This window comes from Strix uralensis, chromosome 4 (genome assembly GCF_047716275.1).
Source record: "Strix uralensis isolate ZFMK-TIS-50842 chromosome 4, bStrUra1, whole genome shotgun sequence".
Taxonomy (NCBI): domain Eukaryota; kingdom Metazoa; phylum Chordata; class Aves; order Strigiformes; family Strigidae; genus Strix; species Strix uralensis.
The window spans coordinates 12,492,039-12,518,609 of NC_133975.1; the positions used below are offsets into that span (position 1 = coordinate 12,492,039).

The following is a 26,571-nucleotide window of genomic DNA, read 5'->3' on the forward strand; positions in this document are numbered from 1 at the left end:
AATTGGCCTAATCAATTTGTAAATACGTGTTGATTACATTGGTATAGGTATAACCTTACTGGCAGACTGTCAGTAATTGTTCTGATGATGAATTAGGTGACAGATTTGACCTGCAGTTGGAAAGAAAGTTAAATGAAGGCTTAAAAGAAGCAAGTTGTAAAGCATAACAGAAAGTTGTTCTTGAATTAGAGGTGCAGGGATTTTGCTGCCTTCTCAAGTGCCATACTGAATGGCACTGTGTTAGTGGTGTATTTATTAATGAAGATAATATTATTACTATGTGTATAGAAAACCTCCATGACACTATCTTGACCAAAGAATATTTTATCAAAAGATCTTAGATTTTCAGATAATACATAGTAATCATAGAATGACAAAGCATTGCTCCTTTTTTCACAAATGGTTAGCTGGCATTTTGGGAACTTTTTATTATTCTGGTTAGAAGGAAGAATTGACAACAAATGCAGATATTCCTTGCAAAATTAAATTTTCTTAAAAAAAGAACATGAAGAAGGGCCATTTTTTTCGTTGCCTCCTGTTCTTTGGACCTGCACAAAAAGGAAGAAAATGGTACAGTGTATTGCTGAAGTAATGGATTGATACTTGATACTGAAGTGTTACCAGTCTCCCCAAATTGTTAGAAAATCTAATTTCCAAAAAAATTGTATTTGTTTAAAATTATTATACACAATTCTCAAGTAATTTTGGATTAGAAAGCTGTATTTTTCTTTTCCTAATGAAGGATAAGATTTTCACATGTTTACAGGACTCCCATGCTGGAATCACAAGAAGCATTGATGAGGAGGATCAGGAGAGCTGTCAGCTGAGTGACAGGGAGATGTGGGAGATTCAGACATGGTTTGCATAGGAAACAAACTCACAGCCCCAACAAGAATTTTCAACAAGCACAGAAAACAGAGCGAGCAATTATGTGCTCAGGTTTGAATTTATCTCATCTGACTTTAGATATCTCAACATTAGGTGTCTAGCCTGAGCTAGTCCAACGTTGAGTGGAAAGGAGGCACTTCCAGAGGATGTTCCGTGCCAGCCTATGGTGACGGACTTAATGGTGGGAAGTTTCTGTCTCTTTCATGATAGTGGGAACCTACTTTAACTACTTTCCTGATTTCTGGATGCTTGGAGTTGTGTGAGATGACTCCCACCTAGCAAACAAGGGAAGACTGAGGTTTTACCTGATCTCTGTATTTGTATAAAGTTCATGTTTTCATAGAGTGAAGAACTGAAAACTTGTTCCTTTGATGATTACAACTGCTGTTGGAAAAGGTGCCGTGTTAGTCTTGCTCATAGTGCTTTGAAAATACAAAGCTGTCTAAAAGCATTGTTGTTATGATATCAGTGATATGATGCATGGTGTTAAAACCTGTCTGCCTTGGGTTGTCAGTGTGGTGTCAGACGGTGAAACTGTGACATGATGGGGGTTATCAAGCTGTATGGCTTGGGGCATAAGTGCATGTCATTCCCATCTTCCAGACTGAAATTCAGACCAGGCTTTTCAACTCTGTTTCAGCTCAGTGTTAGAAGAAGGACTAAAATTGAGATAGCGCTGGGATTTCTAATGCTTAGTTATACAGGAAAGTATTACTAATAGAATAGTTTAAAGACATGGGACTGGTTTGTGATTGACAGTATGAAAAATGTTGTTAGAATGACTGAGTCTGAAAGTTAGGTCAAATTAAGGGTTTCTGCAAGTCATGGTGGCTAATTTAGAGATTTATGCTTTTGGTGCCTAATGTCTCACTGGGGTGTGCAAGCAACTTGGATAATCAGCAGACAGAAGCACTTTCAGAAGATGTTTCATTTTGCACAACCCCAATGACAGTTGTAGCTAAAATTATTGCAAATGTAAGGATTGGATTGCATTAAGGAATTGCTCCTAGTTCTCTGCTTATTTAACATGTTAGCCCTTACTGTGTCCTTTTTCTAGCTCTTATGTAAGAAACTATTGCTGAGATAATTCAATCACATCCTATCATTTTTCATACCCTGAGGACCTCATCAGTCTTTTCATGGAGTTGGATATCATCCTTTGAATATGAAATTGATGCCTGCTTCTTCCAGCTTGATCAGATTAACTTCATTAGACTATGTTTTTCTATGTTTTACTTAGTGCTATGTTCACGTCCATGTTTTAACAGTACCCAGGAAAGCAAAATAACTTGTTGAAATTCAGGCTTGCTCCTACAGAAACACTATTAAAAACAAAAGGTTTTGAAGTACAGGTACTGATAGTGCTTAGCAGTGCAGAAAAACAAGTCATACTAGAGCAAATGTTGATTTCATTCATTACAAAGCAGAATTGTCCTTTTTTAATTCAGTGAGAGCAGGGCTGTCACTCTAAATGATAGAGAGCTTTGGGATGCTATAGAAAAGGTATTTACCATCTGAGTCATCATTTACTTTATGAGTATTTGGACTGGGAGGACAATTATCTTTGCTTATGTTCTGTTTTAGAAATAAACACTGGAAATGTGCTGTGGTAGCATGGATCACTTGTTCTTTCTGTGTGTCACATTAAACTAAAGTTGGGCTTCTCTCTCATTAAAACCAGTGTTTTTGTGTGATGCTTTGGGAGTAGAGCAGAGCCAGATTGTGGCCTGATGCTCCTTTGGTATATGGTCTGCAGTGGGGAAGAGTAAAAAAGAGGTCCCATGTTTTGCAGCCCTGCAAAACAGTAAGGGAGAATCACCTCCTCCAGCTCCACAGGGAGCCCTAGGGCTGGTGGAAGGAAAGCATGAAGAAACTGTGCACCCAGGAGAAGGGAGATGTCCAGCAGAAGGTTCGAAGGTGGGGAAAGGAGGCATCAGGGTGGGTCAGGGAGGAGCATTTGTGAGAAAATGGAGAGAAATTAGGTATAAATTGGGATGGTTGCAAGTAAGTTGGCTGCTGGGCAGTGTCCTCCTCTGGCCAAGCCCAGTACCTGGTGGCCACAGTTTGTCCTGTCTTCTTCTTAAACTGTGTGTGGGTTTGGTGGGGGACTCTGTGCTTATTGGGACTGGCACCCACCGTCCTTGCTGGCTGTGTGTGGGAGGCATCCCTGTGTCCCATGGTCACCCAGATTTGACTATGCATAGTTTATCCTGCTTCTACATAATGCCAAGTGGCCGAACAGCAGTCATCAATGCATAGACCAAAACCATATATAAGCAGTTGTCCCTTTTGCAGAAACAGAAGGAAGTCTGAAGTGGTTAAGGAGGAATGACTGTGAATACAAACAGCCTCAGAGCCACATACACAGCAAGAAGGGGATGCAGTAAAACATGTAGTGTCACAAGATGAGTCCGTGAGCAGGATGGGTTTGTCAATGATGGCTCAACAGACCGAGTCTTGCTTCAGTGGCATAAGGGTCAAGGAGTGGCATTCTAAGTAATTGTCATGTTAGTAGGTTGTTATTAAAGACTTGAATTGTTAGGATTATTGTCAATTGGAGCAGCTTGCAGCCAGATGAAACTCCCCGTTTCCTTCACCTTGCACAGAGGAGTGGCCTACATCTGCCCAGTGGGGTGTACAGTGAGGCTGCCAACCTCCATGTTGCAGCAGCTCACTAGGCTTTTCTGTGTTAGGGACAGAGATAAAGTCTTCTTGAGTCCAGTCTTCTTGAGTCCAAGGAAAATAAAGGTTTTTCTAATGCTTCTGCAAAGGTAGCTGGTGTTACCACACCTTGGTTACAATTTCAGATTAATTGTGTTTTTTGCATGGAATGTGAGGATTTACCAGGTTAGTCCCAGTGAAACTAAAAGCCAATTTAGGTTAAGAAAGTACTCCAAAACAGTTTCTTTTGCTTTCTCTTCACTTGAAAAGCATTCTTTGGTGCTTTCCTCCAAATATATTTTACAGTTTCCCCCCATGGTGAACAGAAATGAATTTCTGAATCACACTTTTCATCATGCAGGGCTGCATCTATTCACAGAATCATAGAACAACTCAGGTTGGAAGGGACCTTGAAAGATGACCCAGTCCAACCTTTAGTGGGAAAGGGAGCCTGGATGAAATTTCCTAGCACCCTTTCTAATTGCATCTTGAAAACCTCCAGCAACGGGGACTCCAGCATGTCCCTGGGAAGTTTGTTCCAGGGCATTATTGTTCTCACTGTGAGAAATTTCTTTCTTATGTCAGGATGAAACCTCTCCCAGTGCCACTTGTAGCCGTTGTCCCTTGTCTTCTCTGTGTGGCTTCTTGTGAAGAGAGGGCCTCCGTCCTTTTCATAGAAGTTCTTTAAATACTGCAGTACTGTGTTAAGGTCCACCCTGAGCCTACTCTTCCTCCTTTTCCAGTGAGTTGGGACTAAGTAAATACAGGGAATGTGAAGTCTGGCAACTCCTGTTTGTGCTCACCACAGGCTCACCCTGACATAGCACTGGGACCAGACCTTGGCCACCAGTTCCCCTCGCCTCCTCTAAACAAAGGTCTCCATGCAAAAGCAACCTGGGTACAGAAGATGGATGGGGACTAGTGGGTTCCAGCATCTCCTGCCCCTTGACCACACGTATTCCACTATTGTTCCCTTGGCCAATGAACATCTTTTGTCTGTGTTTCAACCCTGTTGAAATCAGGGGAGTGAGTGTAACGTGGGATTTGGCATTGCATTTTCATCTGTCCTTCACTGAATTGCATTTCTGTATATTAACTGGGAAAAATGGTGTGTGGTATCTTTCTTTTATAAATAAGACAGAGTTTTACCAGATTATGTTGCTTCTTCCCCTTCTATCTGCAAAAGGGAATATTGAACTTCAGACCAAAATACTCAATTTGACATAAAACTCATTTGCTGTCTGAATAAGGTGGCAGGTTGCAAATTAAGCAACCCGAAACTGAGTCAAAAAGCATGTTGTATAGATAGCTTAAAAATGAATCTGTCAACAGTAGAACTGTTAGTTGCAGAACTGTGCAAGTAGCACAGTGGCTGGAGGCTCCAGGGTTGTGTTTGTGTGAATATAACACATTTCTTCTATGAATGTGGTGTGGAAAGATAATTGATTGCAGAAATTGTATAGCCTGAATGTGAAAAGGGAGGAAACATGCTGATGTGTCTGATGGGGATGAAGCACAATTAGATTTGCATGGGTGTAATTTAATCTAAGAAGAAATCTTCATGCTGTGACAACTTCACCAAAGTTAACAAATTTGCACCTGTGTAAGGTAGTGTGACTTCAGCACCAGCACTTCAGTAACGTCAATACCTATATATATTTGAAGTAACTGTATGATTGCAATAAAACAGCAGCTAATCCTTTGCAAATTAAACAGAGCAAGTAAAACCAGGAGTTCAGTATTATATTTCAGAATAATTATTTACGACATTTTTATATGCTGTAGAATACAACATAAAAAAGAAAGAACCTTTGGAAAGGTCCTTAAATTATTGTTTGTATCCTTTTAGAAACACCATTTCATATAGTGTTAGTGGAAAGTTAGTAAATTATAATTTAATTAATGATTGGGGGTGATTCATCATGGCTTGGCTAGCAAAATGAACTGTTATTTTCTACATTACTTTATCTTGCCTTTGCTTTAACAAGCAGGCATTGTTATTATTATTCTGTTTGTACCAGGAATGGAAAGAAATGAGCCATGGAAATTCCTTCTAAACTGTTTTTCCACAGTTGCAAACATTTGCTCATTTCCGAGCCAGGGAATGTGCTTGTTCCCCTCCTCCATTTGATGACACAGATGGAGCAAATACCAGCATGAAGAGTGATGCCGAGCAGGGGTGCTGCCCAGTCAGTGTTACAGACTTGGGGGGAGGAAATAACATTGAAATGCCAGTTTCTGATCTAGGGTCACAGCTCTCTATAGCTTAATGCCCTGAAGAGGAGAGAAGTGGCAGGAATATGGCTTGAGTAACTGGTGGAGGTGCTAGAAGTGATTATGAGGCAGCCAGGGAGCTGCAGAGCAGTAACAGACAGAGTCCACTGATTTTTTTAATTGATTCTTAAAATTTTGGAGCTACTTATGCTAGAACTGAGCAATAAAGACTATTAATTAATTTAGATAATACTCTGAGAAAAAAGAAAAATCTTTCTGCTTTGTTTCTTGGTATTAAAATGAGCTAAGAGACATAATTTAATTTCAGATACTACTGACGAGAAACTGTAACCTTAGGCAAACAGGGGAGAGGCTGAACTTTCTGGTAGTGATGAGTAAATTGCTAAGATCAAAACTTGGCTGAATTCAGGTCAGAAATTAATGCTGTTGGAAGTCTTCCACTGAGATCAATAGTAGTTTTACTGGTGGGCTTCACTGGGAACAGGGTGAAGTCCAACAGCATCACATTTCCACTTACTTCTTTTTTACCTTTTTTTTCTTTCAAAACAGCACTCCATGTTGTTGACAAATTCCTCAGTGATCATCAACCAAAATGAATGTATTTAAGTAGGCTTTGGATCTGACCTGCTGCTTTGCAGCTACATCCCTTTATAGAGAAAGGGATTTGAAAAGCAGGCAGAAAAATGTTTTCTGGCATGATCACTGTGGGCTAAATGCAAGGATTAAAGCTCTGGGAGTCAGGCGCACGCGCATGGGATGTGGAGAGCTGAAGATAAGGTCGTGTCTGAAATCCCCTCTGCCCTCTGGGGAAGGTTTCTTGCTCAGGGCTTCACAGTCTGGATCCTGAACTTGATTTCAGTGTCTCTCTCTCCTCGCCTTTGTAAACCTAACAGAGCTGTTTGTGCAAGGGCTGGGGTTAGACTCGGAGCCGCTCGAGTTCCTGAGTAAGTGGGATTTGCAGCTGTGGTTTCCTGTTGGATCTATCAGGGTTAAATTTACCTTGCCACTTTTTTGGATTGCCCTAATCCGGAGATGATAGCCAATTTTTTGCAAAGAGTGGTTTCTGCATGTGTTTTTGGCCATGCATGCCTGTCCTGGTAGTGCTATGCATCAGAGGTGGGCTGAGATGCACGGCCTTGCAGCAAGGCAGCCCAGGCTCAGGGTGGGAAGTGTCTCTCTGGGTTTCCTCCAAAAAATGTGTCAAGGATCTGGAAAGGTCTCTTAAGTCATGTTTTCCTGGGAAACAAGGTAACTCTTCAGATGGAAGATTCTCAGATCTGCTGGATGACACCAAGTAAAGCGCTCGGTACTCCACACTCACCCAAAGGATATAAGCTGCAAACAAGCACATATAACTGCTTTACCATCCACTACATATGGAAAAGGGGGGGAAGCTGAAGGCACTTTCTTTCAGTCCTCTGTGGACAGCTGGGAAATGAGAAGTGAAAAATCAGCTCGCTCTGCCTTTGAACGTGCTGAGGAGCAGGCGTGAGAAAGGGGTTTTCAGTCTTCCAGCTTTGGACTTAACGTGTGTGGTATTTCAGGCACATCAGTCTTTCCTTAGACTTAGTTCCAGGTCTCTTAACTCTCAAAATCTTCCATTTTTTTGGGGGGTTTTGTGTACATTCTTTGATTTGTCTTTTTCTTTGAGACACCTCCAAAATTAAATTTCTGGATTCTAATTAACACACATGAGAGCTTGAATCTTTTTTCTAAATAGCATGCAACCCACATTAACATTTGATAATTTTGTACGATGGGTAGTTGGTGATTGCAAAATTATGGCAGTGGCAGTGTCTGTGTAACTTTTCAGAAGAGAGCGAAGCAATGAAGATCCTTTAAGTCTATCTAATTACTTTGTTAATACTTCAGTTTATTCTCTAGGCACTCTAAATTTCCATTGATTAAAAATCCAGACAATTTAAATGGTAATTTTGTATGTAAAACAATGATAACATTTAGTGATCTTTTTCTCTCTTTGTGTGCATGTACATCAGTCCACACAGAAAAATCCATCCTTAAAAACCTGCTCCATGCATTAATTTACTCCCAGAAGAAATACCCAAAAATGATCTTGGCATCTTTGCAATGCCTGTCATCTTTCTCTCACCATTCACGATCCCTTAAATGTCAAATTTGTATTGTAGTTGAATTCCTCCCGTATTAAAGGATATAAATGAGCTTTTCTAACTTTTATGCGTACTACGTGTGTGCAATTTTTGGCCACACCAACTGACATTTATTGCCTCATTCTGCTTCTTCAATTTCCCTCCCATAAAATGCCAGGCTTGGATTCTAGGTTTTATCTTGGTGGTTCTTGTTACAGTACTGTTTCTACTGCAGCCAGCATGCCTTCCCTTAATACAATACATCCCCTTATCCTGTTCACTTTCCCAGTTTACAGCTAGGTATTCAGCAGACGGTTTAAGTTTCCCTCTTGCACTCTCAAGTCCTTTCTCTGATTAGTCCATTGTAGTGCCTGACCTTTTAGAAACTAATACCTTATGTTAATTGCTTGCCTTATCCTTACTACAGGGCAGTTTTTTCTGCGCTAAATGGTAGCCTATGACCTCTACTTAAGCAGATCTTTCCTTATCTGACATCTACTCCATTTTTACTGGCCATCCGTATCAATTTCATCAGGTGAGCAGATTCCCAGTGTGGCAGGTTCATTTCTGAAGGCGTGTGACCTGTGGTACCACTGCTGTGGCTCATTGTCTCTTCACTGCTAACCAGACCATATCCCTGTATCTCTCTAACCTGTGTTACTTTGCAAATGGCTTTCTGGATGTGCCAGTACTCTGTCCCCTCATTATGAGACAGGTTTGGTTTTTTTTTTTTTTTCTCAATCCTCTAAGAATTTTCTTGCACCCTAATTATGGGTTTGATATACCACTTTTTCCCATTATAAAATCTCTGCTAAAGGCTTTGCAGGCAATATGTTTGAATTCTGCTCAGTATTTCATGTGTACAGTTTTCCGAAGAATACTGGATGGTGCTTTTATTCTAGTTGGGCGAGTAAAAGGGGATAATGCACCCTTCGGTCTGGATATGTGTCTGCTGTAGAGAGGTCCCCTCTGGGAGAAAGGAGCTGAGAGTGGGAGAAGTTCTGGTTTCATTCATCCAACTTGCTGGCCAGCAGACAAGGGCTGTCATCATGAATTTCAGGGCTGAAGGAATCTCTTTATTCCCAAGAGATAGCAGGGAGCAGAGAAGGACTCATGACCCAGTTACCTCTGGAGGAAGCACAGCTGCCTGCTCTCCATTGTGTAGAGCTCAGAGTGGATTCTCAGCCTGATTTCACATTTTCAGTTTTCCTGCTTCATAAATATGCAGCATTGTCAGTTGTCTTATACTTCAGTGTCTTGTACTACAAAACCCCACGAATTGTTATTCTTCTTTGACTTGCTTGTGTGTGTGTTTCAGTTGAAGATGACCATGTATACAGCTCGTGACTCTGTGGGTGATGGGAAATGTTTTCTCATGCATGGACTTGAGGATGGAGGTGTCTAAGAGCCAGAAGTTTAAGTTCAGGCTGTTTCTGAGCAGGATGGATTTTGGCAGGGTGCCACTGGTCACTGAGGGCATGATTGGGTGACTGTAAGTCCATTGTCAGCAGGAGTGGGATTGATGCAAGAGAGGGCAGAAAGTTGGAAGACATGGGTTTAGTTGTAGAGACACTATTTATCCAACTCCATCTCATTAAACCTTTACCCTTTTACTGTTAGTTTTCACTTCTACCATGGGTTTCTCCTCTTTATTTGGATTGTAAGTGCTTGAGGGCAAGGACCATTCAGCAGTAGTGCCAACTTTGAACCCAACCACTAAGGATTGCTTCAGTTCAGCTAATGACAGTTAAAAGGAAACATCCGTTTCTTAATTTTTTTTTTTTTGTTCTAGTGATCAAGCATCTGCATTGTTACATACAGACATAAAATAATTTTGTGGCATTTTTTTGTTTGGGATCATATTATATAGTATCTCTGATATTATCCTTAATAGGAAATCTGAATAAGCACTAACCTGGATCAAACCCACTGTAAGTCAAAATGAACATGAAGCAGCACTACAGCCAGTTTTTACAATTTAGAAGGAAAGGTACCTTAATGCATACTAAGAAAAATCTGTGAAATATGATGACTTCTTGTATTTTCCAGCATTTTCAAAGTAAAATTCATTAATTATAGATTGGTTTTTTTGAAAAGTAAATTTCTTAACCTGTATTGAGACTGGACTCTGTAGTCTCCATTTGCTGTTAAACAGTCCTACATGCATTTGGTTAGAAACTTAGCGAGTGACTTCAGAGTTCAGGGACATAGAATGATAAAATAGTAGAAGATCCTGAGTTGGAAGGGACTCACCAAGGTCGTCAAGTCCGACTTCTGACTCCACACAGGGCAACCTAAAATTAAACCAATATGCAGATCGCAAGCAGCATGAGAATTGCTGTATGCGAGTAGGTACGTACATGTAGTATATTGTGAAGTCCCTGAATCTCAGGGGCTGTTTTAGCTCTGGTTTTTAAAAATTCTTGATTAGAAAGTACTTCATATTTTATAGTGAAGAAGAACATCTATGTTCTTCCATATTTAATAAAATAAATAGTTGTTTCTAAACCTTTTCAAAAGACAGGCTATGGAAAAAGCTCAAAATGGGTCTGGTGAGGTGCTATGATCGTGGGAGAAAGGAACAGGATTAGACTGTATACCTTTGCCTTCAGTTACTATTGACATTCACTTTAACTTTTGGTGAGAAGATGATGCTAGAACAGGAAAAAACATGAGTTAATTAGGAGCGAATCTGAAATCTTTTAAAAATGCTGTTTACAACCAATGGTACCATTGGCTATAAAGAGTTTGCAGCCAGCTAATCCATTTCGGCGCAGCCTAAATGCATTGCTAAGCTGTCTGGCTGCTGCTTGCAAAGACATCAGTAAAGGCGTTGACCTTGGTAATGTAACCTTGGTGAAAAGAAACCTGAAACAGAGGATGGGTGAGGGCATTGCTGTGGCTACCAGAACTTCGCTTGGAGTTGTAAGAGGAGCCAAGTGCCTCATCCTTTTTGAAAGCAAGGGCAGTGTACTGTTACTACTTTTAAAACAGGGTAGTTACAGGTGTTTGCTTTGTGTTGATTTGAGAAATCGGGCGTTCTGCTTTCTGGATCGTTTGCAGCAGGAGTGTCAGCAGGCAGTGCCTGAGCTGTCTCGCCTGTGCTGCCATCACTGCTGTCTCTTGTCATGCTCCCCCGAGTCAGTCCATCTCACTAATGAAGTGCAGTAGTCTCATACTTTGTGCCCCTGAAGCCCGTGACTGGTGCTGGAGTTTCACAGCAACACCATCAAAACCCTTGGAGTTTGATTTTTTCTTTGCTGTAGCCAAGCGGTGAGGCCACAGGGGGGGCTTAGGGATTACATCTAGAATTGTAACTACAAATTAGTACACTATGTGACTGCATTATGATCATATAATGTCAAAATGTGGGTTATATAGCATTTAGCCTTGAAAGGGAGAAAGCCTGGCGAGCGGAGGGGAAGGCTGTGTTATAATGAAAGCGCTTTCACTTTTCCTGCCTATTAATTTACGTTCCTTTAGAGCGTTGCTATTTAGCAAAGTGCCTTCTGCATTTCTGCCAAGCTGAAGTAGCCGCTGGGAAAAACTAAGTAGGCCAAATCCTGCAAATATCTGGAGAGCTTGGCCAGTGTGGTTGATGATGATCCAAAAAGAGTGCAGGGACAAATTTGATCGAACACAGACAGCATAACAGTATTGAACAAAATAAAATATTGCCATAAGGTTTTAATGCTGAAAGTCAGTTGCTGCAAGATAGCATATATATAACAATTTAAAAAAATGGAATAATTCATAGTTTTGATTTAATGTGCAAAATCTGGGATCTTCAGATCTGCTCTCTGGGTCTCAGGCCATGTCAGCCAGGGGCTATTTAAAGTTACAGACCATGTGTGGCATGGCCCAGGACAGTGGTGTACTCACCGTGTAGATTTCTGAAGTCAGAGCTCCTCAACTGTCCTTATAGAATGCTCATTCTGTCCAGTTCCAGTCAATACTGGACAAGGAATGTTTTGTTTTGTATCCATTAAAAAATGTAAAGATGTTTTCTCGAAGTAATAAACAAAAGGGAAACATTCTGAAACTCAGAGGAAATTCTTGATTTCTGCTTTAGGTGATGGGCATTTCTGTAAGATCTACAAACTATCAGCTGTTTCTGGTTTCTCATGATGAAATGCTTTCAAACCTGATCCTAATTGCATACAGAAGCTTTTGAAGCATTGATCCTTTTTGTTTTCAAAAAACTCAAAGAGCCTCCACCCCCTTTTTATATAGTTTTTATAACAACAATTCATCCATAGTGAGCTGGTTAAAGCTTAAAAAAATTCGTAAGAGCTTCACTAAGCCATAAAACTCCCACCTTATTCTATACAAATAAGGTCTTTTTTTTTTCCCCCAAACAAAAAAAAAAAGAAGTGTTTCGAGTTTTAAACAGAAGTTTGTTTTTTGATGGAGGTTGGAAGGTATTGAACTTTCTGTGAAATGATTTGGCATTGACTGTTGAGGTCGATGGAGACTCACCCTTCAACATGCATGCAGATTGTATCAGTTCAATAGATTTTAATATGGTTCAGTGCAAACTATTCTTCAACTTCTGCGGCAGAGTGATTTTACTGTGCTTTTTGCGCATGGTGCTACACAAGCTGTGCTGCTTTCACAGCCCTCCCTCTGCAGCATCAGAAGCTGCAGAGACCCGTTTTCACATTTACACCCCTGACTAGTTTCTGTTTGCTGAAGGAGAGAAAAAGCTGCTTCTTTGCTGGTTTGTAACCAAGTAGTCGATGACTGGGTAAAGGATGATGAGCGATGGAGAGTGGAAAGTGTTTTGGCTTCTGTGAAGCCTGCAGGGAAAAAAGTGATCTGCATTGTGAAAAAGGGAGGTGCAATCCTGTTCCTGTCCCAACACTTTACTCCAGGTTTAGCCAGTTTGTTCTCCAAGCCATCAGTCCCCTTTCCAGTGCGCAAGCCACGTTGCTACCTTCATACAAATTTAGTCCAAAGCAAGTAAGAGCTACAGATTTTAATCCTCGTGGAATATTCACATGGTAACTGGGCAAGCAAGTATTGCTTTAAATAGCTCAACACATTGCTGTTATTCCAGTGATACACAGTCCAACTCCATATGAGCAATCAGGGGAGAGATTTTTGGCTGCCAGGTATCTATCTCACTGACCACCCTGGGGAGAGATGAGCTTACAGCATCTCCTTCTGACATCAGTGCAGTGCCCTCCTGCCCCAGGGGGAAGGGAACGCCTGGACTCAGGGGATGGCTAGAGGGGTTTCCCAGCTACCTCATCTTGTATTTTTAATTTGTAGCCGGGCAGTTTGCAGGTTTTCCTTCTTCGACCCTTTTTCCCCTGGTGCCCAGCACCACCCTGCAGTGGCCATGGAAGGTGGCATCACCTGATGCAAAGCCAGCCATCGCTGGCACGTCCTGCGTCCGGGACCCTGCCAGCAGTGGCCTACCCTGAGGACGTGACAATATTTAGGCTTCTGCCGGATGCTATTTTTACACGGCGGCGAGGTGTTGGCTCACCTCCCGCCTGTGAGTGGGTGCAGCAGGAGTCATCTGACCCCTGGGTGCGTTGGTGTCGGAACGGCTGCCGGGACGGCACGCTGCCGCAGCTCCCTCGACGCTCCGGCGGAGCACCTCGCCGCCGGCCGGCCTCGCAGCAGCCCTGCTTCTGGTGACATTTCCCTTCTGGAAGGGAATTACCACGGGAATGCCGGAAGATACAGGTACAGTGTGATGACTCCATATTTTGGAGAGCCTAGACCTGAAATGACTTGTTTTTCACCTGGAGCTGCGGTAACTAAATCACTGATACTATCATGAGAATAATTATTCTGTGTTTATGTGGAAATGCAGCAGAGTGGAGGAAAATGGTTAAACATTGATTTTAAATTATGCTTCATATTCTTTTAATTATGTGAGTGATGATTTGGGAATTATAATGATATTGTCACTTTGCTGACAGCTAAATTTGAAAACTTTTCTCCTTTTATTTAATTTAAATTGACTTTAGAGTTTATATTAGATTGTAATGAAAAAAACCCCTATTGCTTTATGTAGATATATTGGAGTGCTGTTCCCATATCCTTTCTCATCGTAATCTTGCTAAACCCATACAAAAATAGCCTTTACATTGCTGCAGTAGCGTTTGCTAAAATTCAGCAGAGATTTTTGCTAACTGCCTTTGGATTTGGTAAATATTTTATTATAATAATGTGGGCAGGAGGTTAGCTCGTGCTAGGCTTGTTTATGTGATGTGAATTTTGCACTGAGCATATGGAAATTTGGGGGTCTTATGTGCCGAGTACTTGGGCTGTGCTGCATCTCATGCATGGTTGTATTCACATTCTGCTGAATAACACCTCTCCTTCGCCTCTGATCCCATAAAATCTGTAATTAGCAGTGAAAGCAGAGCTTGCTTCAGTTGTGCTGTCTGCCTGCTGTCCTGTATCAGCTATAGGCTTCTGTTTTGATTATGATCCATAGGAAGTGCTAGAAAAGGCATGCAATCCTTTCCCCAGTGCCAAAGGAAAGGCACTGTAAAAGCTGTTGTTTATAAGTAGTAAAAGCAGGTATACACTTCAAAAAGGAAAGTGATTCTTGAGCTGTGTTACTTTGTATTTTTGGACTATGTGATAGAATTCAATTAAATAGAGATCTCTTGACATAAAGATTTATTGAATTTGCTGAATTGCCTGTCTTACGGTATAGGAACTAAAGAGAGAAGCAGTAATAGTGCTTTGCTGTAGGGAGCTGCAGCAGAGGTCTTGGAAAGAACAGCGAGCATTTCTGGGGGTGCGGCTGGACCCACTTGGTGCAGAAAATCCCTGTCGGGGAAGTGAGCGAGCTCACGTACACTGGCATGAGGACAGCTTAGCCCTCTGTACGGCCAACTGGAGGGCTTGAGGGACTACGAAAAAGTCATTGTGTTATAATGAAAAGGCACCGTAAGGCATGCAAACATGTTTGAAATGGCTTTTAACACAAGCTGCTAATTGAGAAATAAGATACACCAGGTTACCACTAGTTATTTAACATGCTGTTGTGGAACGTCTAACATGTCTGCTCCTGAGCAGGTTCAGTGCCTGTCCATTTGGGCATACTGTGCTCCCTCCTGCCCCAGTGGTCCAGACAGGGCTGGGCCTGGGGAATTGGTCTTGCCTGCTGCCAAGTTCAGTTGGAAGGAGGGATGGGGAAAGCTTGTGGAGTTACTCTTTCACAATCACTCTTATTCTTTCTGTGGAAAGGACCATGGAGGTCTCAGGCCCCCACAAGGCTCCATGATGAATCACCAGTTCTTAGGAAAAAAAACAACCAACCAAAACTGAAATATCCCTTATCTAACGTAAATTTATAGCTCACACCCATGTAGTTCTCTGAACACCGCATGTATTACTGTATTACTTTTTACTGTGTTATATTACCCTTACTCCCACACTAGCACTGGAAGAACCCCTAGTCACTGTATTTTGCAGACACAAGACAGGGAGGGAAGCAGGGGCCAGCTTTAGGCACTTAAAACCAGGAATAATGCTTCACGGGATATTAAGAGGCACTTAAATGCTTGTTTTCTTTGCTTTCATCTGGGTGTTTTTAAATCCAACCCCAAGTGTTTTGACTGAGGCAACACAAGAAGGGTTTGACAAAAAAACAACTTTAACTCCAATCTCTAATTCCAGTTGGGTGCTGCTGCACTCATCTCCTCCTCCTTTAATCCTGCTCGGAGAAGACTGCAAATTTAATTCCCCTTGGGGTTGCTGTGAATCACACCCTCCCTAAATCGCTTGGTACAGAATTTCAACAATCAATACTTCTGTTCTGTTTCTCAAATACTTAGTGAGTAAATGGCATTTGGGTCTCATATTTGTTTATATTTATTTTCAGTGACCACCTCTAGCTATAGAGATGAAACGTTTCTGTGTCAACACAGAAATAATTTTCTGCTAATTCCTCCATGCAGAATAATATCTGTTGTCGGAAGTGTGCATTTTTGATTCAGAGTTGGAGTGTGGCCTTTGCCTTTGTTGAAAAAGCTGAACATTTTAACGAACTAAGCAGCTGATATTGATAATTTTAGATACTAATGTCTTTCTAATAATTTTTTTTCCCCTCAAACAAAATGTTCTCATCTCATGAAGCAAGTGTAATGGATTGTGAAGAATGGATGTTCCTGGTGAATTTATAGGGACGCCAGTAGCACCGATAGTTGCTAAAGAAAATTGATGTAGCTTTTCTGCTAATGTTGTTGAAGGCAAATGATACTATATTTGTGTTATCCTGAAATGAAAGGCTTGCACTCTTTTAACCCAACCTCCAGAGCACAATGAAAAAACCCCAAACAAGCCACAAAAAGAACAGGGGAGGTGATCACCCTCCCTAACCAACCCCTTTGGTTTTTCTTTTACTGTTGCCTTCACGATCTGGTTCCGCACTGTCCATCCAGGAACCTTGATGAGGAATTAGCACTTTCCCTGCATTGAGGGGTAATTGTTGTGATTACAAAAACTTGTTCTTTAGGAATAAAATACTTATTCACATAAATGTTGTCCCTCCATTCAAATTACACCTTAGTTTAGTTCACAGTACTCTTTAAAATGTCTGTATGAAATATCACATAAGGCCAGGTTGGACGGGGCTTTGAGCAACCTGGTCTAGTGGAAGGTGTCCCTGCCCATGCCAGGGGGGTTGGAACTAGATGATCTTTAAAGGACCCTTTCAACCCAAACCATTCTATGATTCTAATATTAAATTGTGTCATTTGGCCCTTTGTCATTTCAGGTTTCTGTAACCACCAAGAGCAGTAAATCTAATAAACTGTTTTTTCGTAACAGGGTTAAATAATGTGGAGTAAGTGGGATACGTGGCCTTATTTCTGTCCATATATTGAACGAAGCAGGTGAAAGTCTTTATTATTAAACTTCATATTTGAGGTTTGATCCAAGATTGAATGTATATTCTTAAGCATGACACTTCTTCGCTTTTCAGTACTCTATTTCTAAGCTCAGTGAGGACTTCTATGGGTTCTTATGCTAAGTTAAAACAAAATGCACCAAACTGGAAAAAGCATTAGGACTGTGTCAAATTCTGCAGTTTCTGGCCATATGTTTCTCGATTAGGTCTGTGGTCCACCATGAAGATTTCTCTCATTTGGCTGTCAGAGAGCCTGATAGCAAAGGGGTTTGTTATCCTCTGTGTGGACCAGTCCTAGATGGGATCTTCTGGTAAGGGTTTAATTTCCCTCAGCAGTTTGCTCACAGCAGAGACAAGGTGACATTTTCCATCCAAGGCTCCAGAGTGGAGCATGACCAGAGACTTGCGATTCTTCCCCTTTCTGCCACCGCTATCAGCTTGTCTTGAGCTGCTTCCAGAACACTCCTGTCTCAGCCAAATCTTGTCCTCATCCCTGGCACCTCATCCTGGTCCCCATTGCTGTTAAATCCTGCTTAGTATGGCAATGCCAAAGGAGATGTGCTTGTTCAAAGGTGCTTTTTTGACCACATATTGTGGATTTTCATGGATACAGTGTACCTATCACAACATCCGTCTCTGTCAGGCTTCAGCCTTTACTCCCAAGTACTTCCCAAAAAAAGGTGCTATGCTTTCTTTTTAACATTGAAAACCACTATATTGTATCCTATCCTTTTTTTTTTTTCACCTTTATAAAAAGCTTAAAGAGGTTGTCTGAAATTTTCCCTGAAGAAATGAGCTTGAGCACACCAAATGTCAATAATGTCTATTTAAATGGTTGAAGTTCGGCAAAGTTACAAGCACCCTGAAGACATCACTTTACGTTGCCATAAGGTGTGTAATGCAGCTATAATAACAAGTGATACCACTGTCCCCTTTTCACCATACTTGCAGCAAGTGCATATGTCTCGAGAAAGCAGTATAGAAGTAAATCTGAGGAATGTATCTTATTTGACATTCTTTTAATAAACCATTGCTAATTCAGTAAGCCCTACTTTATCCAGAACAGCAGAGTTATGTACTGTGTAGCCTGTTGGAGAGAGGCAGAGTGTTGACATCAGTAGTATGTGAGCACTGAACATTTGGCAAGATTATTGGCAGAGATGTCCCTAGCAGACAGGTCTTGCACACCAAAGTGCTGTGGAAAGTGTTTGGTAGTTCATTTCTTGCCAGTTTTTGTCCTTGTCAAAAAGTAAATGCAGTCAGGTCTTTTTAGGGTTTAAGGATTGGTGGCGGTATCTCTGCTAGAGGAGAATGCAGTCTGGGAGAAAGGGACGTTTGGAGAATCAGGTGTTCATTTGTATCTCTGTTTAGAATAAGTCATTTAAAGGTAAGGGGAAATTTCTAGTTTCATTAAATTCTATAAATCAGGGTATAATATAAGCATTTAATTTTTAATGAGCTCTTTAGTTATGATCCGATGAGTAGTCTCAGATCATTACATTCCATCAGTAATTCACTATTTCACTCATTAAATATGTCAATTGTATCTTCTGCTGCTCCAAAGACTGATTTTTATACATAAAGGCATAAAAGTAGAATGCTTAAAATTACCGTGTAAACCTATTTCCTTAAATATGATTTGAAACATGAAATGTTAAGTTCACTAGTATAGTTACTCAGAAATATCAGCAGTTGCAATTTCAACATAAAACACAATATATTTTAAAATATTGAAACTTAAACTAATATATCATTAATTACATCATTTTGTTGTGTTGGATGAAAGAATAAGTATTTAAAACTCTCTTCAGAAGCACAGTTTTATAATGAGCCCAAAGGCACTGTATTCCCACTGGGGTTTTGTGTGAAATACTGAATATCTTAGTTCTGAACTGAGAGAAAAGCAAAATAATTGTTCATCTGTCTACCATGCATATTTTAAATATGATTTGTGTTACTTCAAGATTAATGGAAGAATTCCAAGAGAAATACTACATCTTTTTGTTTTTAATTTATTTTATAGCTGAGTTTGGTTTTTTTGAATTCTAAACCTTGACCCAGAGACCTGAAGAGAAGCAAATATGTGAAGTTGTCCTGCCCTGTAGCTCTGGACACTGACCACCACGTGTACCGTGGAAAGCAAAACTTTGTTTTCTGCCACTTTGCAACAGTTTTCAGTTTGCAACAGTTTTCACAATTCAAAAAACTTATTTCCAACAATTTTCAGTTTCATGCTTCTATGCGATAAAACCATCATAGAACTTCCAGGTGCAAGAAAACAAAGAGAAAAATTAATTTTTCTCTGGAAATGTTACAATATTTTCAGTTTAGGGAAAGGAGGTATGTTTAGCATGGAGGGGTGCCTTCAGGGCTCTGCAGCAGTGCATCTGAGTCCCTCCGCTGCAGCTGGGGCTCCTCAGCCAGGTTACTGCCCTGCCCATGGGACAACACCACTGTATGAGACTGTGGCCGTCTGCATGCCTCCGCACCGGCCAGGCATTGATGCCTCTGGAGAGATGCTGTTCAGAAAGCCTCAGCCATGGGAAGAGCTGAACGTGAGAAAAAGGCAAATGTTTAATCGTTGCAATCAGAATTTTATATTTCAAATTTAAGCCAAACTGTTCTGGGTGTGGTCAGCTCTTAAATCAAGTCTTCCATGAATTAAATGCTGTAAATCTCATGCTTGTTAGTAATTCTGGAGGGAGCAAACTTTCTTCACCCATAGTTATAAACTTTTAGCAGCTACTCTACTAAGTAACTCAGGAAAATACTGTTTTGGTTTCTTACAGGGTTGATTCTTTTTCAGGGTGGGTAGTTTGTTTTGGGCAGGTTACAGTAAAGAGAAATTCTCATGTCAGAAGTTAAGTATTGCAAAGTTCAGAGTTCCCTCTGTTTTCATTTGAAGAATCGGTCAGACCCTCGTATTAGCTTGAACCTTGTGTGCTGTTTGCTCTGTTGTAAATTTGGGCATCTGCCTTTCTCTAAGCTTCTAATTGCCTGTCATGCTGTGTTGTTTTTATTGGACATGTACTTAATTATAACCAGGGCTTCAGTAATAGCTCCAAAGTTCATATTGCCTTGAGCAGGACTTTTTTCACAATCCCAGAATGCATAATTTCAACAGACAAGGCAGAATGCTAATGTATGGTGAATAATTCTATGGGCAGCTCAATCCCATATATCTTCTTGGGAAAAAAAAACACTTATAAGAGTAGAAAGTGGCAGTTTGGGCAAAACTTGCAAAAACTCCCCTGGAAGACTGGGTGAAAGGCTCAGCATCTCATTGAAATACTGACTCCTTAAAGCTGGTGGATGTGGAAAGACCTTTTAGGTATCATCACAAGGTGCCAGTGGTGGGGCTGAGGTGAGAATAGAGGAAAAAGAGCATCAAGGTCAGATGTTAAAGAACAAGAGCTGGGTGACGCTCACTTACTGATACTTACTGATTTTGGTATTGTCTTGTTATCATATATGTTCATAGTGACAGTACCATCACTGCCTCTTTTTATCATCCCTACCTATGTGAAGGTATAGACGTTACTGTTGTTTTGTTGTTGTTCTTTTTTAAATTAAATTCAATGTTGTGGGTTTTTTCCCTCTTTTTTTTCTTTTTTTTTCCTTTAGAAGTCTTTTTTCTGAAATTGCAACTCTGATATTACAGTAGGAATAGAAACTAAAGATCTTGGCTGGTCTGAGTTTAACTCAGCCTCTTACAAAGTTATTAACTGTTTTGCAGCAGTCTCATACAAAAAGTAACTTCCGTTTTTTGTTTTTTGGTTTTTTTTTTTTTGAATGTTGATGAAAGAAAAGGGTTACACAGCAGTGGCATTATCCCTTGACTAAACCCTGAAGGGAAACACATCTGATTCCCATTTATACTTAGTCTATTGGCCTATGAGAGGTTTGTCCATCTTGGCTGGTTGGTTCATAAGTTTATTTTGAAGCTAAATTTTAAAAAAATTAAATCCCTTTGAAATAAGCAGTCCAACCTTAGAATAACCATGCCACATTACAGAAGAAGAATGTAATTAAATATGTAATTTACTTAAAATGTTTGATGTATTTTCCTGTTGTTAGTTGTTCTTAACACAGAAAAAAAGCCAAGTCTATTGACATATAGTTCAGCCCCTTTATAATTAACTGCCTTCATGTTTGCTCTTTAGGCTCTTAAGTACACTGCAATAAAAAATTGATGCAAGTACCGCAGCAGAATTCTCAGAATAAGGTCCTATCTTACCTGTTCCACATAACACATTGGGATGCCAATTTATATTGTTATTATCAACAGCCCAATAAATGCAATTTCTAATTTACATCACAAGGTGGCAGCAGATTTTTAATTCACTTAATGTTTTGCTAACCTAGATAAACCTAATTATTGTTTTCTTACGAAACGACAGCAACCTTTGTTTAATGATCCGATGTACATGGTATTTACAGAGATGTCAATGTTTCAGAAGTATGAACTCAAAACATCTACAGAAGTGTATTTCTAGCTTAAAATGAGTTAAAAAGGCGATTACCTTGAACTTTAAAGATCAGTAGCCCACAGTGTAATAGTTGCTAAATCCCATTAAAGGTATTTTGGGTAAAAACAATAGCTTTTATCTATAGTCTTTGACTTCTTGAAGAGAAAATGTGACAAAGCATTTTTTGAAATTCAGGTAGAGGCTCTCAAGACTTGATCATGTGGATTCTTTCCTCTATAAGCAATTCAGATTTATGTTTGAAATGTTTGCAGGCATGAGCTTCGAAAGTTATGAAATGAGAAGCTTGGCTCAGCTCCTTTAGCAGATTTTTTTATCCTGTGCTGGCCAATACCAGAAGTTAGAACTGTTTAATCTGCTTGTCCTGTTTCGTCCCAGGTGTTAACTGTCATTATTTGTAGGTCTTGCAGAAGATGCATCTTATGACCTTTAAAATGCTCTACCTTTTGTTTTTCCTTGCAGTTTCACAACCACAGGCTGTACACAGCCAACTGGAGAAGCCATCAAGTACTGCAATTCTCTGCAATAACTGTGGAAACCCGTGCAAGGGAGAAGTTTTGAGAGTTCAGAACAAATATTTCCATATTAAGTGCTTTGTTTGCAAAGGTAAGTGTTTGTGACAGCTGTTCCTATGAGTAGGTTTTAGCACTGGGAATGTGACTTACTGGTCCTGGAAACTTCACAAACATTTTACAATCCAATCCATGTCTGAAAGGATTTACTGTAAACTCGATGACTGCTTACTGTAAGATTATAAACATCCTAAGTCCTAAGAGTGGAGTATGTTTTAAACCGATATAAACCTGTGGAGTTTACTATAGAGTTGGGACCTGAGGAAGAAGAGGTTGGGAGAACTGCTAGTGAAACACGGTGCAGGGTTAGGAGACAATTAACATTTACAAAGAAATGCGGCAGTTATCCCTCTCCCAGCTTTCTAATGCATGCCATGGCGTGGGCCATGGCCATGTCTGTTCAGACTCTTGTGTTGGACTGTGATGTTTGAATCCCAGTGTGATCCTCTGTGCTTTCCCATTTTTGGGGGATAACTACTTGGTTTGCTTCAGGTTGGTGCCTGATCTAATATTGACACATTGTGAATGGCAGAAGGATGGTCAAGGAAATAGGGAATTCACCAATACACCACCCCTTCTGTAGATACGTGGTTGTTTGAAAGATTCTCAGGCCCTCAACATAAGAAGGACATGGACTTGTTGGAGCAAGTCCAGAGGAGGCCACAAAGATGATCGGGGAGCTGGAACACCTCTCCTATGAGGACAGGCTGAGAGAGTTGGGGTTGTTCAGCCTGGGGAAGAGAAGGCTCCAGGGAGACCTTATAGCAGCCTTCCAGTACTTAAAGGGGCTACAGGAAAGGTGGGGAGGGACTTTTTACAAGGGCATGTAGTGATAGGACAAGGGGTAATGGCTTTAAACTGAAAGAGGGGAGATTTAGATTAGATGTAGGGAAGAAATTCTTTACTGTGAGGGTGGTGAGACACTGGAACAGGTTGCCCAGAGAAGCTGTGGCTGCCCCCTCCCTGGCAGTGTTCAAGGCCAGGTTGGACGGGGCTTTGAGCAACCTGGTCTAGTGGAAGGTGTCCCTGCCCATGGCGGGGGGGGTGCAACTAGATGATCTTTAAGGTCCCTTCCAACCCAAACTGAAAGTTGCAAAGATCTAATTTTTTTTTTGAATATACAAATGAGTAAATGTTAACTGATGTTTACTGGACAACCTGCTAACTTTATTACTAAGCAGTATTTCAAATGACATTTATTAATCCTTGTAGCACAGCCTAGAAACACAAGCATGGCTCTGGTCCCAGCTGTGTTAATGTGACTATCTCCATTTCTGTTTAGAGGAAACTATCAGAAAAAAACCCTGTTCTTATTTTTATAAATATTTTTATAAATCCCATGGGATTAAGTATATAGTGTTCAATACCTGACTCAATCTTTAATGAGTTATATAGACAGGATTAAATGTTCAGCTCAATAATTGTGTTCTTTGCAAAATCACAAAGCAAGAAAAATAAGCATAGTGCAGTATCCTAAATATCAAAAATATTTTGGTCACCTATTCAGAACCAGAATGGTATTTAAAGCAGAACACAGCTCATACATACATCTTTCAAACTCTTTTAAAGCCACCTGTTGTTATGGCAAATTTTATTATCAAATTAGTGTTTCAGACCTGACTCAGGAGGAAAGCAGCTATTTTGTTATTCAGGAGTCTTGTTTCCTGCTTGAAGTCTCAGTAATATACTGGTATGTGCTTCATATAATTATCTTAATGAAATGCAAGTCCCCTTTTATAGAGATCTGCTATGAGAAGACATTGACAAGTCCTATGGAAGGAACATGACAACTATACATCCACGTTTTCATTTCATAGGGTATCTCCTTTTAGAGGTTGACAGGTCACCTGCAGATACAGCAAGCAGATTCTGAAACTATTCACTGATCACAAATTTAAGCAGTGTGGAGGTTTTTTTTTTCTCCCACCCTCATGCAGAAGATGATGGTGAATGTATTGTAGAAGCTGCATTGCCCCTACCTCTCTGTAAGATGTAAGGAGTTTGTTTGCTTCAGGCAGTTCTTGGATAAAATGAGAAAAAAAATCACTATGTTAACAAGGAAGAAGCAGAGTAGCATCTGTCAGCAACCCATCAGACTCTCAGCTGGCAGAGGAGATAGTGTCAGAGATGCGTGGTTAAACTGCATCTTGGTGTCAGGGCTCTTGGAGTACTTACACTCCTTACTAATCATTTTGCTAAGTGCTAAATTTGCGCACATGGTTGTGGGGTTTTTTTCCCTCTTTATTTAAATGTCATAATTTCTTTTATCACTTTTCAAGGGTTTCCATCAATTTGCTGGCATCCTTCTGGTATCTGTTTTTGTTTTGTTTCTGGGTTTTATTTGTTACTTAAGAAGCATAAGTTGCGTTCTAGTGTGGATTTACCGTGTTGTTACATGAGAAGAACTTAGGAACAGAACAGAGCACTGAACATACATTTCACTAGCTAGCATAAAGGGGGGAAAAAAAACAGGTTAGACATATGTGAATTGGGTTTTTAATCATGCTCAAATCAGTGGATGAAAAAATATAGTTAATTTAGCAAAACATGGTACTCAGTTCTCCTGGTCAGTTGACCACTTACCTCATTTCAGCCTTGGAGGAGAGGTTTGTGCCACCACCCCTTTTCTGAACCCCTTTTCTTGTCATGCTGTTGTGCATGGGCAGGGTGATAATTCTGGGAATGTATTTACCTTACAGTTGACTCCTCCCTGCAGTGCATTTATTTTGATGGTAGTCCGTGATGCAATTTGTCCCCTCTCACCTCATCTGCCAACGACAGCACCTTGAAAGAAGCTCTGTGTGTCCAGTGTACAGTGCAGCCTCAGGACAGCCCCAGGACAAATAATCCCACATGTGACCTGGCTATGTTTCCCTGATAAGCTGCGTGCCTGATAGGTTGACTGCCTCTGTGTTAATTCATGTCATAACTTTTGTCAGAAAACCTTAGGTACTTGTAAAACTGCAGAAGATTATGTTCCTTCTCATAGTATTTACAGATGTACAATGATGGAGACCACAAACTGACAAAGAGCCCATGAAGAAGAATGACAAATGACTGTGTCTTGAGAGGGTGTCTGGAGGTATTTGAGGTCTGTTTGAATGACTTGAATAGTGACACAGGATACTACACTGGAAGAAGTCACACTTACCTTTTTGAATATGTGTGAAATCTGAAACCGTTTATTTGATAGTGTTGGTTAAATTATGAGGTTTCAGGGGCGCAGAGACATTTAACTGTTTCTTTTTTGTTAGGGTAGAAAGGTACTTTTGCATATTGCCATACAGCTGTCTGATTATTCCTCTGGGGACTGTGAGTTTCAGAATGGTAACAGCAAGTATGTAGGTGCCTTTTGTATTTAAATTAAATTGTATAACCAATGAAAGTTAGTATAAAGTCACTCATTCCCATCCAGTTCTTCTTGTGTTCCCCGGATAATGGTTGTAAACAATTCTGAGAAAAGATTTAAAAATCAAACAATTCTTATTATTCAAGATTGAGATGCACATTCAGATTAAAAATATTAATAGCAGTACTGTGAACATCTGGTAGTTTTGCTAAGTGTCAAAGTTTAATAGGATTTATGGAGGTAAATAGGCAGCATAAACAAGGTTTTTACTCATAGTGATTTGTGTATATTATTTCTTGTTAAGGTACACACCTAATCTGCTAGTAAAAGGCTATAGGGAACATGCCATCTAGCCTCACTTCAAATTTTACTTTAAAATATCTCCCATTTTAATTGAGTTTAATGAAAATGCAGTTATAATAGAAGTAGATGCCTTTGAAATACTGAGGCAAACACTTCAAGGGCTTTGATTCCCATGTTTGTGAATTCTCTTAGTATTTCTTACCACTATAATGAAAGCACCAAGGAAAAAGACAAAAGGTGATAAAATATTGATGACTCAGTCTATCAAATTAAAACAAATTGTGTTGTCTAGTTCATTCTGTCAGGTCAGGACTGCTTCTCATACAGGGTATGATATTAAGCAAATCCTCACTTGAAGCTCAATTACAACAGTATAATTTAGTGAGCCAGTGCAGACACAGACTAACGTAGAATTGTAGGTAGGAGAGATGTAGGTGCTGCAGTTATATTATCCTGGGTAGCCTCTTTGGTCTTTCATAAAGATAGAATTACCTTGTTTTAGGAATGTTTGTCAAGTATTTCTTTTTCTGTGATGTCATAGCATCCTGGCACTTCCAAAGTAGCAGTATTCCACGTCAGATAGAGTATTTAGGAAATACTGGAAGTGTGAGTCAAAGCCCCATGTTTCTAGGGGGTCTGGATAATTGAATTACTATAGCTTTATATAAAATCAGAAAGTACACTTTACAGTGTTTTATATAGTCACTCTAGCAGACCAAATAATGGACAATCCGTAACACATTCGCAAATATATTTGCATACAGAAATCCTGCAGCCTCCACCCTAATTAAATGGAAAAATCTGTGCAATCCTGCAAAAAAATGTTCTTTGTACAAGATTACTAATACATGAGAAGAACCCTAACTCCTATCTTTGTCCCTTACTGGTTTGGTCTTGATGAAATGGAGTAAGCTTGCAGTCTGAGCCACAGATGTAAAAAACATGACCATTGTACTATAGCAGCTTTGCTATGTATGTGTCTGTCCTGTTTTACCCCTAATCAAAATTCCCTGGATTGCTGTCTTGTTATGGATTCAACACATGCAGTCTTCCACACTGGCACAGCTAGCAGTTTCAAGTATACTTT

At 40.2% G+C, this 26,571-nt stretch overlaps 1 protein-coding gene across 7 annotated transcripts in view; it reads left to right on the forward strand.

Moving 5' to 3' along the window:
- ABLIM2 (actin binding LIM protein family member 2) overlaps positions 1–26,571 on the forward strand; it is a 149,933-nt gene that overhangs the window by 21,763 nt on the left and 101,599 nt on the right. For 6 of the 7 annotated variants that reach the window (XM_074865675.1, XM_074865677.1, XM_074865679.1 and 3 more), the window contains exon 2: positions 21,723–21,866. In XM_074865675.1, the coding sequence (XP_074721776.1) occupies positions 21,723–21,866 (144 nt within the window). Of the gene's footprint in view, positions 1–13,327; positions 13,590–21,722; positions 21,867–26,571 lie in introns of those variants that run through there. The other variant, XM_074865676.1, reaches the window with a different exon arrangement.